This window comes from Cheilinus undulatus, linkage group 18 (assembly GCF_018320785.1).
Source record: "Cheilinus undulatus linkage group 18, ASM1832078v1, whole genome shotgun sequence".
Classification (NCBI taxonomy): Eukaryota; Metazoa; Chordata; class Actinopteri; order Labriformes; family Labridae; genus Cheilinus; species Cheilinus undulatus.
In genome coordinates this window covers 18,398,862-18,412,153 of record NC_054882.1, presented here as the reverse complement: position 1 = coordinate 18,412,153, position 13,292 = coordinate 18,398,862, and the positions used below count along the sequence as shown (strand labels likewise).

The window sequence follows — 13,292 nt, the reverse complement described above, 5'->3', positions numbered from 1 at the left end:
ACTGTTTCTGCATCCTGTTTTCAGTCCTGCAGGGCAGTGCCAGCTGTGAGATTGAAAACCACGGAGGTGTTGTAACACTGAGACCACTGCCGGGCTGTGTCTGTCTGCTGAACGATAGAGAGGTCACCGAGCCCTGCAGACTGGCTCAAGGTACACACCTGTCCTCATTAGAACAGTTTGTTTGACAGAGACTGGGTATGCTGAATTAAGAGTCGAGTCAGACTTTGTTTATACAAATACAGGACAACACAGTGTGCACCAGATTCATTAAGTTAATCAATTAGTCTGTTTGTATAACTCCATTTCAGAGTATATCATATCTCATAACATTATACCCAAGAGCAAGTCTAAGACCGGCCACACACTACAGGATTTTAAGCTCAATTTTAGGCAAGATTTGACCCCCCCGATGATTGTGGGGGTGTATTCCAACTGGAGCCTCATCGCAAATGATTATTTGTCTGAGTAGTCTGCATGTGTGTACTGTCAACATGATTAATTTACTGCTCTAAATCGCGTCGTAGCCTACCAAACCCCGAATTGTAAATATCAAACAAGTTTGATATCTGTGATTCTAGGTCATAGTGCCACTGATGGAGTATACCCACAACAACCAATCAGTTTTAATTTTTGCAGCTACTTTTAATTTCAGTCTTAGTTTTAGCCTTTAAATAAAATGTATTTTCATTTTAGTCATTTCTATTGTTTATAGTTTTAGTCAAGTTTTAGTCGACGAAAACTCAAAACCATACTCAAAGCCATACATTTTATTATCTGATTTACAAGACCCTAAACAAATCAAGCAATTAGGGATGTATGATACATCAGTTCAGTCAGGATCACTTTGTCAACAAACACATGATTGCGATTTTAAACTTATCTCTTTATTAGAAGTTATTGATTTGCTCTTATTGCTGTTATTTATATTTGGCTGTGTGGCTGTTCTAGGATCCCCCTGCCCTCTCACAAGCCTATGTGGAAAGCATTATTCTACTATTATTCTACTACAAGAAAAGCCTTAGGCAGGGAGAGAAGCAGCAATAAACCCAGAGCAGAGCAGACATCAGTGAAAACGGATTGACATTAATTAAGTCAGATAAAGCACAGAGGAGGAGCTCGGGTGGAGGAGGGTTGCAGAAAGCAGCTTGCGGAGGGAGCAGCAAAGCATAGCCAGGCTTGAACAGTTTGAATATGGCAGCATGAGTGCAATTAGCCAATAGCATGAGTCAGCTGGCCATCAGCTGATGACGGCTTGTATAAGATCAGCTGATCTCAAATTTATGGCAGTGCCCAACTCCATGGCTTTCCTGAATTAATGCTATATGCTCAACTATTGGCAAATAATAGCTAAAAGTGAGAAACAAACCAAGTTTGAGCCTTTTGTCTTTTGATCTCAATCTCATGGCTATGAAGACAATATAGCTGCACTATACTGAATTTTTGCCAATTTTTAATATGCCAGTATTTCCAAACTCACTTCAGCCGATACTAGGGATTTTACAGTATTTATATTCACATGACAAATTCAGCTGAAAGGAGAAACAAGCATTCACACATGGTGGTATTTACACACCTTTCTAGGTTGCACAAATGCTTGTAACTATTTGCTAACAAAACCGTAAATTATTTGTTATCACAGCAATTCATAGAAAGATGAAACGCAGGGAGTGTGCAGGACTTTTTGGGCCAAAAATTGAGGTTGAAGTAAGGTGTGGATGTGGCGAATAAGCTGCCTGAGGATACCATCATGTGGAAAGAAGGAATGACACAACCCCGGTGAACTTGATTGTAGAGTTATGGCACATCGGGCCCATGATGAATCCTTAGCCACCTACATGCCCTAAACTTATGCACATGACTGTATGTCCACTTAAGGCTTTTGTACTTTTTGCCACTTTTAATTCCTTTTTAGATCAAAGGTATGACAAGTAAGTCAGAATTTATATAGATTAAGTAGGATTTGATGTGAGAGTTGAGAAAGAAATTTAATAACCATAGTGAACACATTTAAATAATAAATGTCATAGAGTTATAAAAGATGAAGAAAACTTTTATAATACAAGTCTCACAGTTTGGGTCAATGGGCTACTACTGACAATACAAACTGCCACATACAGAGACTGTAGTAATAGGCATGCAGTCATGCATGATGCAGGAAGAATCTTACACATAAGGAGTATCATGTGGACCCTTTCTGATGCTGTTTAAAGAGACGCAAGCGTCCAGTGATGCATAAAATCAAACCTGTACAGCACAGACATGCAGCATTAAGGTCTGTCATGCCACACTAAGCTGGATATCACATTTAGGTTAATGTGCAATTACACACTCGCTTAAAGATGCAGGGGTACGACTTGATAACATATATGGGTTAATGTACAATTTAATATGCATGCCTGCCTGAAGTGCACAGATTTTCCCCAGCAAAAACATAGATATACATGTGCATACCCTGCAGTCTTCATCAACATGATGCCTCAGTATGAGTGCAGCTTGTGATGAAAGATATGTCTCTGTCTCTAGGGATGATAATCACCTTGGGAGGAGTGCATAAGTTTCGTTTCAACCACCCGGCAGAGGCAGCCGTGCTCAGGGAACGCAGACGGGTGGGTGCTGCTCTGAAAATGTTCTTGATGTTGTTTGTTATGATTTATGATGATAATGGTAATGAGCTGTGGATGATAAACCAGGATGTAAGTAATACAGAAATCATTTCTAATTATAATTTCGACTGTGCATGTGTAGTTAGACAACAGTAATGATAGTTGATTTTTTTATAGTTAGTCTAAATTGGATTGATCTTGTTGTATTGTTCACAGGCCAGTGAAAGCGGCATGACCTGCACCTACATTGATCTGTGCCCTTTGAGTCCTGACCACAGGTAAATACTGCTTCAAAAATGAAATTTAGACCCCTTAAAATATTTGTGTGGTGTGGGAGACCTTATTCTGCCAACTCCCAGCATACATATTTGATAAGAGGTACATGTGTTATACCAGCGTTCATGCTGTGGAAATAGGGCAATGCTTCATGCATGTTTTAATTCATTTGGTACAGATGGCATGTGTTTCAATTTACCTCCACCCCAGTGAACAATCCCAGTTAGCTGTTTACGGGGAGGACTCAGCTGTTGCTTGGTTACTGTTGAGGCTCTGGACTGCAAACCAACAACAGAGGATTTTATTTTAAACACACCAACAGGAAACCTTCAGTTATTATACTTGAAGTTTAACCTAGTTAATCTAAAAGAGTCTCTTTGGTTGTGGTTTTGCTTTTTGGGCTGTCTGTACTGAAGAAAGTCTGTCAGGGGATATTTTTTCCTGAGCCTGTTTGTATTTTTCATAGTGCTGAAGAAGTAAAACTCCAAGGGCAGCTGGGAGACTGTCTTCCCCCAAGTGAGGAGCCTACTGCGAGGCAGCGTGTGGAGGTACAGCAACGCTACGTGGAGAGTTTGAGACAGGAGATTCAGGCTGAACAGAGACGGGCCGAGAGAGAGCTGGAGCGAGAGCAGGCCCATCTCCGACAGCAGCACAGTGAGAGTAAGTAGTCCTTCTGCAGATTCACACAGAGATTTAAAAAACACCCTGCATGTTAGCTTTAGAATTTCAAGGTCACATTCAGGAATTTTGACATAAGATGGACAAAAATGGAAAGTTGCAAAATCAGAATATGTTGTCTAGGGGTCAGATACTCAGCCCCTCTTTCCAGTCTTTAAATATTTTATTTAAATCTTTCCTTAACAGTCCAGCAGTGGATTCTGCAGGAGAAACAGCGCCTAACAGCTGCAGAACAAAGAAGTACCCAAGAATCAGGAGTTCAAACAGACCTTCTCCCTGCACCCCTTCTGGAGCGCCTAACAAGTCAAGCACCTGAGGATCAGGATGGTCAGACAGTTGATCAACCACCGATGTTAATAAGGGCCAGGAAGAGGGCGGTACAGGAGGAGCTACTAAAGCATCACGCTCTCTGCCGTGCCGAGAGCCGCATCCGTCGGAAAAGGTTGCACTATCAGCTGGAGAGAATTGCCCGTAAGAGGCATCTACTGGAAGCTAAAAGGGAATTGCAGAAGCTGGAAAGGGAGCTGCCTCCAGGACTGGACAGTCCTGAGTCTCCTGAGTTGCCAACACAAGTCAGAGGAAGGCAGTTTGTTTCACGTAGACACTCATTTTCTGCAGATCTTCTGTCCCGGCTCTACCCACAGCACACTCCTATCTTCAGGTAAGCATAAAATTTTTTGAGTTTAATGCAAACTTCCTTTCTTCACTTAGAGTGAATATGAAGTCCAAAACTATGCATCAGTTTGCTTTTCCTTCTAATTTTTGGTGTTTTCTTTGGTGATTTTTTTGCCAAACAGATCTCAAATAAGTCATTTTTTACTTTTTTTGACAGACACTTCCTCAAGAGAAATAGATCCACAGAACTGCCATCAGATTCCTGCTCAACCTCTTATTCAATTGGCAGGAAATGGGTTTCAGATGAGTGTCTTCCTCGGGGAAGAACCCAGAGTTGTTCTGCCAAGATCATCTCAGGTCAAAGTCAAGCTAGCGGAAGTAGAGTAAGCTCCTGCGAGAACATTACGCCAGTGGTCAAAAATGAGCCTCAGCCCTGCCGGGGACGACCGGAAAGAAAACCTCTGCTGCCAAACAGAGACCTGTCTTTTAAGATCAGATCAGATCAGAACTCAGCGTTTAGTTTGAAGTCACCTGTTGGAAAGTCTTTGCAGCCAGTGAGTAAGGAAAATGTTCAAGGACCCAAAACCAGTGAATCAAGTTCTCCGATTTTCTCTTGCACAAACAAAATAACACAACCCTTTACTGATAGCAATGAAGTGGAAACCGTTATAAAACCTTGCTCTTCTTCTGTGGGGCCCAAGTTGAAAACAGTGCTTTCTAAAGTGTTCAAGAAGCCACCCTCAGGTGTGAAAGGAGGCAGAAGCCCCAAAACCTTTGGGAAGATAGCAAGCAAATTTAACTGGAGGCAAAGAAAAGACCGTGGCCCGAAAGATCCCAAGATGAGCCGTAACAGATGTGCTGTTAAAACAGCCATCTCATGTGAGAGGCTTGACCAAAAGACACCGTTGGATGACATCAAACAGAGACGATGGCATAGCACTGAGACTCTGATGAATAAGACCAGCAGATGGGTTGAGAACCATCAGTGCTTAATTGGATGGGAGGAAGGGCAAGACGACAGAGATGAAGGGATGTCAGACTCTGAGAGCCTTTTCTCTCTTGATTCCCTCTCCTCTGCTTATGCTACAGCCTTAGCAGAGCAGCTGCGACATGAGGAAGCAGCTCAGAGTGAAACAGAGAGTGAAGACAGTCAGATGTCGAAGGATTCTTTGGCTATGGAAAGCAGCGGGAAAAACACAGCAGTGGAGCGGTATTGCCAAACATTGGTGCCAACCTACTCATTATTGACAGATAGCTCCCATTCACTCATACATAACTGTAGAACAGGGGAGACCATTTTAGATGGGAACAGCTGTCATAAACCTCAGGTAATCCCAGCAGAGACATGCTGGAGCCAACAAGGCTCTCCAAGATCAAATCATTGCAGTGCAATGAAGAACACTCCTCCTCATAAGCAATTAGTAACAAATTCCAGCTGCAGAGACACTGTACACAAACTGATTGACGACTTTGGAAACATCCAAACTACATCGACAAGCAGCCCAGGCTCCCTGAGCAGCTGCAGCATTAGGGAGCCAGAAAACATGCTGGCTCTCACCGATGCCTGGTCCTCCACAGATGCAGCAGATAGTCCAAGGATTCACAGAGATTCCCTGCCTTTCCAAAGAAAGAATGTGCTCAGATGTGTAGAAAGTAGCAGTAGCGGCAGCCCTAGCCCCATCACTACAAACCTCCTAGAGTCTCAAAGTGAATCTAGAAGCTGTAGCTCAACGTCCACCAGTGCTAGTGGTGTAAATGTGACCGTGCAGGAACACAGTGTTGAGAATTCAAGGGGAACCACAGGAACATCAAATTTTCCACACTCTCAAAGTCTAACAACAAAAGAGGAAGCTCTGAAGGAGGTAGCATATTGTGTGGAACAAAAAGATAGGGTGTCAAAACTCTTTTCAGATACTTCAGGCTACGGTAGCAACAAAAATCCAACTGATTTACCTAACCCAAATCAAGCCATGCATTTGTCACCAACTGATGTCTGCCAATCTAAACAAATATCACAAGTCATACTGCCTCAGGTATTCACTGATGAGTCTGAAATGGTGCTGGCTGACTTTGCAATGCCCTCTGCCTCTGAAAAGTGTACATCAGGTATTCGAATGTCCCCAACCAGTCCGACTAAACAGGGTCAAGTTTTAAGCAAGAATTCTGACTCTGAAAGTGCCTCTAAACAATCCACTAAAGATGAAGGACTGTGCAATCCAGATTGTCTGATGGAAAAAAAGACTCATTTTCAGCAGCATGACTTTGGGAATACCAATTTTTTCAAAAGGGACCAAACGTTGGACAACGTTGAAACCAAAGGCACTGAGCCGTACATTTCTTTACAGCAGGAGCTTGTTAAATCGGCTTGTAAAAATTCCAGGAAGAGGAACAAAGACCAACAGGATTCTTTCATGGGCAGCCTAAAAATACCAAAATGGACCAAACGCAAAGAGTCGGTAACTTTGTGCCTTACACCAGTTGGCAGCCGAGAAGGTAATTGGCCTGATGACAATAATAACACCAGTGACTCAAAGGGGGAGCAATCTTCTGTCGAAGCTGACAGCCGTGAATTTGATTTTATTACTGTTGATGGCACAAAAAGACAGGACAATGTGGCTTCAGTGGTGTCGCCAGTTTACGATCCCATGAGCGGAAAACTTGGGCCCAGTTTCCAGATCTTTGAGGACTTTGAATGTAACAAATGTTCTCAGAGTGGTACCTCTGTGGGGGAGAGACTGTCGGTTGAATCGGTTGGTGTCACAATAAAGGAAATACCTGCCGAAACAAAAGGAGGAGAATGCCAGACTGATTACCCCAGAAAACATCAAGAAAATAGGAAACACACATGCAAATCTGATGCAATTTGTAGCGCCATTGATCTGAGAATCTCAGAAGTGGTGAAAGAGCACATGAGTTTGTCATTGGTTAGCCCTACTGTTGAGAGGAAGAGCAGGAGTAAAAGCCTGAATGCCTTATGTTCTGTATTAAATGTCAGCTGTAGTAGTGAGAAAAACAAATGGGCAGAAAAAGAAGTGCAAGACAAAGAAGTGGAATTAAAAGAAATCCTCAGTGAACCCTTTCTACTTGGAAAGATGGAGAGTGAAGACATAGTGGACAAAAATGAGCAACAGCAACCTGATCAGCCAGCTGAACCAATGGCTGTCCATGATCCAAACATGCTTGAATCAACTAAAGTATTACAAAAGATCAACCAGGGTGGTAACTTTTCTAATACAACACCAGACCAGTCAACAGTTGATCATTCAGCTGGGGTTTTCAAAAGCTCCTCTGCCGTAAACGACATCCAGTCAAACTCTCAAAGTGTCAGCAGTTCCAGCTTGGACCCAGTTGGTTCGTCCTCAATGAATGATGCCTCCTCTGCAAGGAAGTGCATGTATTTCCAAGCAAACACTGTAGAGAAAGAGGTTTTACTTCAAAAACTGAATGTAACTGGTGGTCAGAAAGTAAGCTCTTCATGTTATCCTGTTGCCAACAATCCATGTTCTAATGAAGGTGGAACCCAGAGCAGTCCAAACACCTCTACTTTAACTCCTGATTTCCAAAAACGTCAACAAATACCACATGAAACGCCTTCTTCCAAAGGGTATACAAAAGAAATCAATGGCTATAGTCATGTTAAGGATGTTAATGTGGAAGCCACATCCAGGGTTGAAGATGAAGATGGCTTTTCATTCAAACAAAACTCACCAAGTACCATTCAGCAGCTCAAAAAGTATCCTGAAACACATCAAGCAAACCAGAACACACATAGTGATGAGAGTTTCTCTTTAAATCTTGTTACAACAGTTGGAAATGGTGAAGTAGACAGCACAACGGGTGACAAAGGTTGTATCAGATGTGAACAGAATTGCTCTAATAACTTCGCGCAGACTTGTGCTGTCAGTGAGAACTACAACGGCAGATGCCAGCATGTTTCAAACCATACTCAGATTAATAGCCAACACACTTGTGTAATGCCAAATGACAAGGAGACATTTCACAACCAATCTGAAGCACAGGTTCCAAAAACATCCCAATCAAACTCAGAGGTAACTGATAACAGTTCATCACAGCTAAATTCCAAAATACCCCAAGAAAATGTGATCAGAAATGCGAGTTGCTGCAGACAGGTTCAGCTGAACCCATATGGGGATAAACTGGCTCATTCCTCTCTCATGCCAAAGAAAGGGAGGTCCAAAAGGTTTAGAAGGTCTAAGATCCAGACATATCCCACTTCTTCCTCCGAGTCTTCCCTTAAATCTACAGATGAGGATGAGGAACATGAGGAAAACAACAGAATGCTTTCCTCTAAATGGGTTAAACTTGGACATCAGAGCAATTGCAAACTGGAGGCCAGGCTAATCAGAGGTGGCAATGAGGATAATTCTCAAGTTTGTGCAAGCAAATCTAACACAAAGACTTACATGAATCTGGATAAAAGATGCTCTCTGCCCACTCAAGTAATGCCACAAAAGACAGTTACTGAAACAGTCATCCCATATGTGAAGAAAGGTGAGCTACAACATACAGCCATGGCTCGGGACTCTCCTATGCATTTTGCCTCCAGTGATATCAACCCTTTCGTTCACCAGTGGCAAAGCGATGGCTCAAACCAACCTTACTATAAGAACCCAGCATTTGGAAGTGCTGCTGACCTCTCCTGTAAATCTCCACTTCTAAACAGCTCTGAAAAACAAATCACAAGATGCTGTAGCGTTGACAATGGTTTGAACTCGCCTTTCAATTCTCACCTGAGCACTTATGTCACCAATAAGGGGCTTTCAAGCACACTAAGCAGTATGGAGGATTATAAGGAGAATAAGAGCAAAACATCTCAGCCACATCCGCAGGCTTCTGTTGAAACTCGCAATCATTCAGCTCATCTGACAGTGAAAGCTGGAAGTTCTGAAACTTCTTCAAGTAATGGGGCTCAAAGTGGGATTGGTAACAACCCCAGTCAGGTGGATGAAATTATGTTTGTCTACTCTGAAAAAGACTCCAAGGCAAGTCAGACACAAGCGCAAAGGAGTAGGACGTTAGAACATGGCACTCAAACTGACTGTAGGCTTCACACAGTCATTACTGGCAACAGTGACAGTGCACTGAAGAGGAAAGAGCGCCACAAAAGAAGTAAAACAGATGTTCCTACAACTCAAAAAATGAAAGTGGATATTAAAGAATCACCAACATGGGCAAGCATGGAAAGCATGTCTGTTCAAATATCAAAGCTGATCAACAGCACTTCAGACCTTCTAGAGGATGTCCAGGGAATGAGGACAGGCGATTCTCTCAACTCCATAACAAAGAGAAGTTTTAACTTGTTAAATACCAATACTTCTTACAATGAATCTAATGACTGTAGCAAAAGAGACTGCTCAACACAGACATCCATAGATGTTGGAATCCAGACAGATAGATCCTCTTCACCAGCCAAGAATGAGGTTCACCAAACTCCTTATGAACAGTCCAAACCTCATGAAGTCAATGTAATAGTCAAAGTAATTGGTTCTGAGGTTGTCAGTGTATCTCAAGACCAAAAAGTGCACTGTCTCGTGAAGAATAAGGCAAACACAGATGATAAGATGCAGAGTATGCCTGACTTGAGATATAAAAGCTCAAGGGCTTCCTGCCAGTCAGACAGTGGCCCAGTATCACAAGTGAAGACTACTGGTGAAAGTCAAAGGCGTGTAAAATCGGCTTTTTCTGGAGTTTCAAAGCAAAACCTACCTGAAACATTGTTCAACAAAAGCAGAACATTATCTGAAACCATCCATAGATCGCCAAAAAAGTCTGACAGCTCCAGTAATTGCTTGAGAAATGACTTGAAGAAAGCTACATACACAGACCGTGCTTCATCTCCAATACAGACCGTGGCTGTTGGGTTGCGTATAAAGCAGAAAGGAAACCAATCAACACAATATTCCTCCAAAAACCAGGATTGTAATTCTGAAAAAGACGGCTTTACTGCACAATCATGCAAACTTTCTGGATGCAAAACTGTTTCAGAGACTGATAACATTTCCAGACAGGGCTGTGATGTGTCTTCTTGTACATCAGAATCCTTATCACTTGGGAAAGAGAGTCAAGTGCCTTGCTCAAGCCCAAAAGATTCCGATAAGGGCTCTATAAGCCTAACTTCATCTCTGGATGTATATACAGGCCCCAAGAGGCAAAATGTCTCCCATAAAAGTGACCAATTCACATGGCACATGGAGGAAGGGACTTCAACAGGAGGTTTAACCATGCATAAACAAATCAGTCCAATATCAAGACCACCTCATGTGCACAAAGCTAGACAAACAGAGGAGGCAAACTACTCAAGAGCTGCACTTGAGTGTGTAGATTTTTGTGTTGATACCTACAATCAGTCCCAACTTAGCAAAACAACTCTTCAAGAGGATGATATGGTGTCGCTGGCACCCAGTGAGTGCAACACAGATGTCCTTGTAAACTTTGAACCAATCAGCAGTGTGTCCCTGTGCAAAGACCAACAGATTATCCCGGAAGACCTCCCCATGCACAACAAGTTCACCAACTGGTCAGGCATCAGCCACCAGCAATCAAAACCATCCAACAAACAGGCCTCAGTTCTAGCCAAAGACTATGTCAAGAGCAGGAAGAATGCTGAGTGGGGTGAAATGGAGAGTCACGGCTCACATGTAGAATATACAGGGCAGAGCAACAGACGGGTGAGAGAGATTGAGAGGCTGAGGCAGGAGAGAGAGCATGTCATGGCAACCGTCAACATCAGCATGAACCACACGCCGCTGACTGTGGAGCTCACAGAGGCCAAGCTACACTACAGCCTGGGAGAGACAGACACACTGTTAAAGATGCTGTCTCCAAGGTCCACAGAGGAACCAGCAACATCTGCTCCAACCAAACAGCAGCTGTACGATCAGTGAGTATACAACCTCAGGTATCTTGATTCTGATCTATTAATGCAGTCCTGAAATGAAATTTGCACCAATACAAATACTGTATTTAGTAAACAGCTCTATGTAATGTGCCTTTTCATTTTCTAACCAAATTCCTGTTTTATATTTTTTATCTTTTAAACTTTTTTTTCAGACATCGCAGGAGTATTGAGGGTCTGAGACAGCAGAGGGAAGACCGTCTGCAGTCTTATCGCAGAGCTCGTAGTTTGAGTCCAAGCAAACATCTTCACACCTCTCCACCAGAGGCTGCTTTCTCCTCTAAGATGTCTGCTGCCACGCCCATTAGGCATAAAGAGTACCTGCGACAGCTACACCAAGAGGTGATTGACAACACCAGGTAAGACTCTGGTTCTGTTATAAAAGCAAAATAAGATTCTCATTTCAGAAAGTAAGTCAGGGAAATTAATTGCCAAGGCTTGAAAAGATTTGCATTGAAAAGAACAGAATTGTTAGGGCCTGTGTCCACAGTAACAGTTGTTTACGCTGGCAGTGCTCAAGTTCAATGCAAAACCAATGGAGTGGAGTGTTTTCGGAGCTCAGCTTCCCACAGAGTCCTTTGCATTGTTTTCATGTTTTGTGGTGATGGTTCCTTAAATGCAGAAACTCATAAGTCCACAGAGCTATTTAGAAATGATCTGCGGATACAACCAATGAAAGCAGAAGTTCATTGTGACACTGCCAATGCAAAAAGTCTATGGACACTGGCCCTTATTGATTTAAATTAAACTCACCAAATTATCCTCATAACAGAACACCAGACCCACCACGAGGAGAGGGCCAGTGTCCATCTGACATTGAGCAGCTCCTGCGGGACTATGGGCGAGCCCGAGAGGAGGCACGGACAGAGATTGCGAAGGCTCGAGAACGACTGCGAGAGAGGACCGAACAGGAGAAGAGGAGGCTTCAGCAGCAGGCTCTGTCACAGGAAGCCAAGGTCAGTGGGTCTGTTATTAGATATTTCACATGATAAATGTCTTCTTTTATAATTTTCACTCAGGCTTGTCAGTAGGAACAGGTTGTAGGGACGTGAGGCATTCCCTATATTTATGTCAGCTGCTTGAATGTAACATTCTGATACTGGGTAATTTTCACTTTTACTTTGAATAAGTTTTACCAGCAAATATATACAAAGAAAATCTTCATAAATTACTTGAATTTTACATAATTTAACAAATTGTTTTGGATTTTATAAGTTTTCGGTCACAATTAAATGTTTATGCCCCATTTTTTTATTCCAGCTCATTTTTATTCCCACTAATTTTAAGGATATAGAGTGTTCACCAGAATCCCTTGTCCCCTCCTACATCTGCAGGATGACTTGAGACATCGTACAAGAATCAGTAGCAGTACCTTGTGTACTGGATCCAGCCTCAGCCTCTCTTCTGGACCGACTTCAGGGTACAACAGTGGCAACGCTGCCCAGCTACAGCAAAGCAACAGAATGCTTCTTAATGGACAGGTTTGATTTTCACATGTACTCAAGCAATGTAATAACCTAAAGCTTTAATTTAGACAATACTGAAGGAATTTCTGATCAACTTTTAGAAAGCAGAAAGCCTATCTTTATGTATTTGTCAACTTTTTTAATGAGCACCATGGAGATCCATTTTACTGTCTTATTTTGACTTTTGGTCTGTGCAGATGCCAGAGTTCCAGGATGAAGGGCTGAAGGTCAGGACATGTCCTCCTGTATGTGGTCCACAAAGTGTGAAAACACACAGAGTGTGGCTGTCTGCCCATGGTAAGGACTGGATGGCGAGTCACATGCACAAAAAAGCATGCTTAAAAATGATGTGTTGCAAAGAACATTTTTTCCAGATTAAAAAGTAACATATCTTTAAAAATAGCTTGGTAGATGGTTTTGCTTATGTCTGTCACTATTCATTTTCCATGTTAAAATGTCTTGTCAATATCTGTGTGCTTTGCTAGATGTTCGTCTTGAACCTCCTGTGACCGGGTTTGAGCCACTGATGGCTTCGACGCCATCACCAACAGCTTGTCCACGTCAGCGCACTGCCTCCTTTGGCTCCTCCTCTTCCATATCCATAGCCTACCAGGATATTACATCCAGTCTCCTCAGCCGAGCTCTGGCCGAGGTAATGACCTTCAACTGTGACACTGATTTGAAGAAAAACTGGCCAGTATCTTTGCTATACTGGCTGCAGTTCTTCGTCAGTAAAAA

The 13,292-nt window shown here is 42.6% G+C and overlaps 1 protein-coding gene across 3 annotated transcripts in view; it reads left to right on the top strand.

Annotated features, from left to right (window-relative positions):
- Nucleotides 1-13,292, top strand: part of stard9 (StAR-related lipid transfer (START) domain containing 9) — a 64,062-nt gene that overhangs the window by 42,864 nt on the left and 7,906 nt on the right. For all 3 annotated transcript variants that reach the window (XM_041812220.1, XM_041812221.1, XM_041812219.1), the window contains exons 17-27: nucleotides 25-150; nucleotides 2,524-2,606; nucleotides 2,820-2,881; nucleotides 3,346-3,539; nucleotides 3,744-4,218; nucleotides 4,390-11,073; nucleotides 11,244-11,447; nucleotides 11,861-12,044; nucleotides 12,423-12,569; nucleotides 12,752-12,851; nucleotides 13,040-13,206. In XM_041812220.1, coding sequence (XP_041668154.1) covers nucleotides 25-150; nucleotides 2,524-2,606; nucleotides 2,820-2,881; nucleotides 3,346-3,539; nucleotides 3,744-4,218; nucleotides 4,390-11,073; nucleotides 11,244-11,447; nucleotides 11,861-12,044; nucleotides 12,423-12,569; nucleotides 12,752-12,851; nucleotides 13,040-13,206 — 8,426 coding nt within the window. The remainder of the gene's footprint in view (nucleotides 1-24; nucleotides 151-2,523; nucleotides 2,607-2,819; nucleotides 2,882-3,345; nucleotides 3,540-3,743; nucleotides 4,219-4,389; nucleotides 11,074-11,243; nucleotides 11,448-11,860; nucleotides 12,045-12,422; nucleotides 12,570-12,751; nucleotides 12,852-13,039; nucleotides 13,207-13,292) is intronic.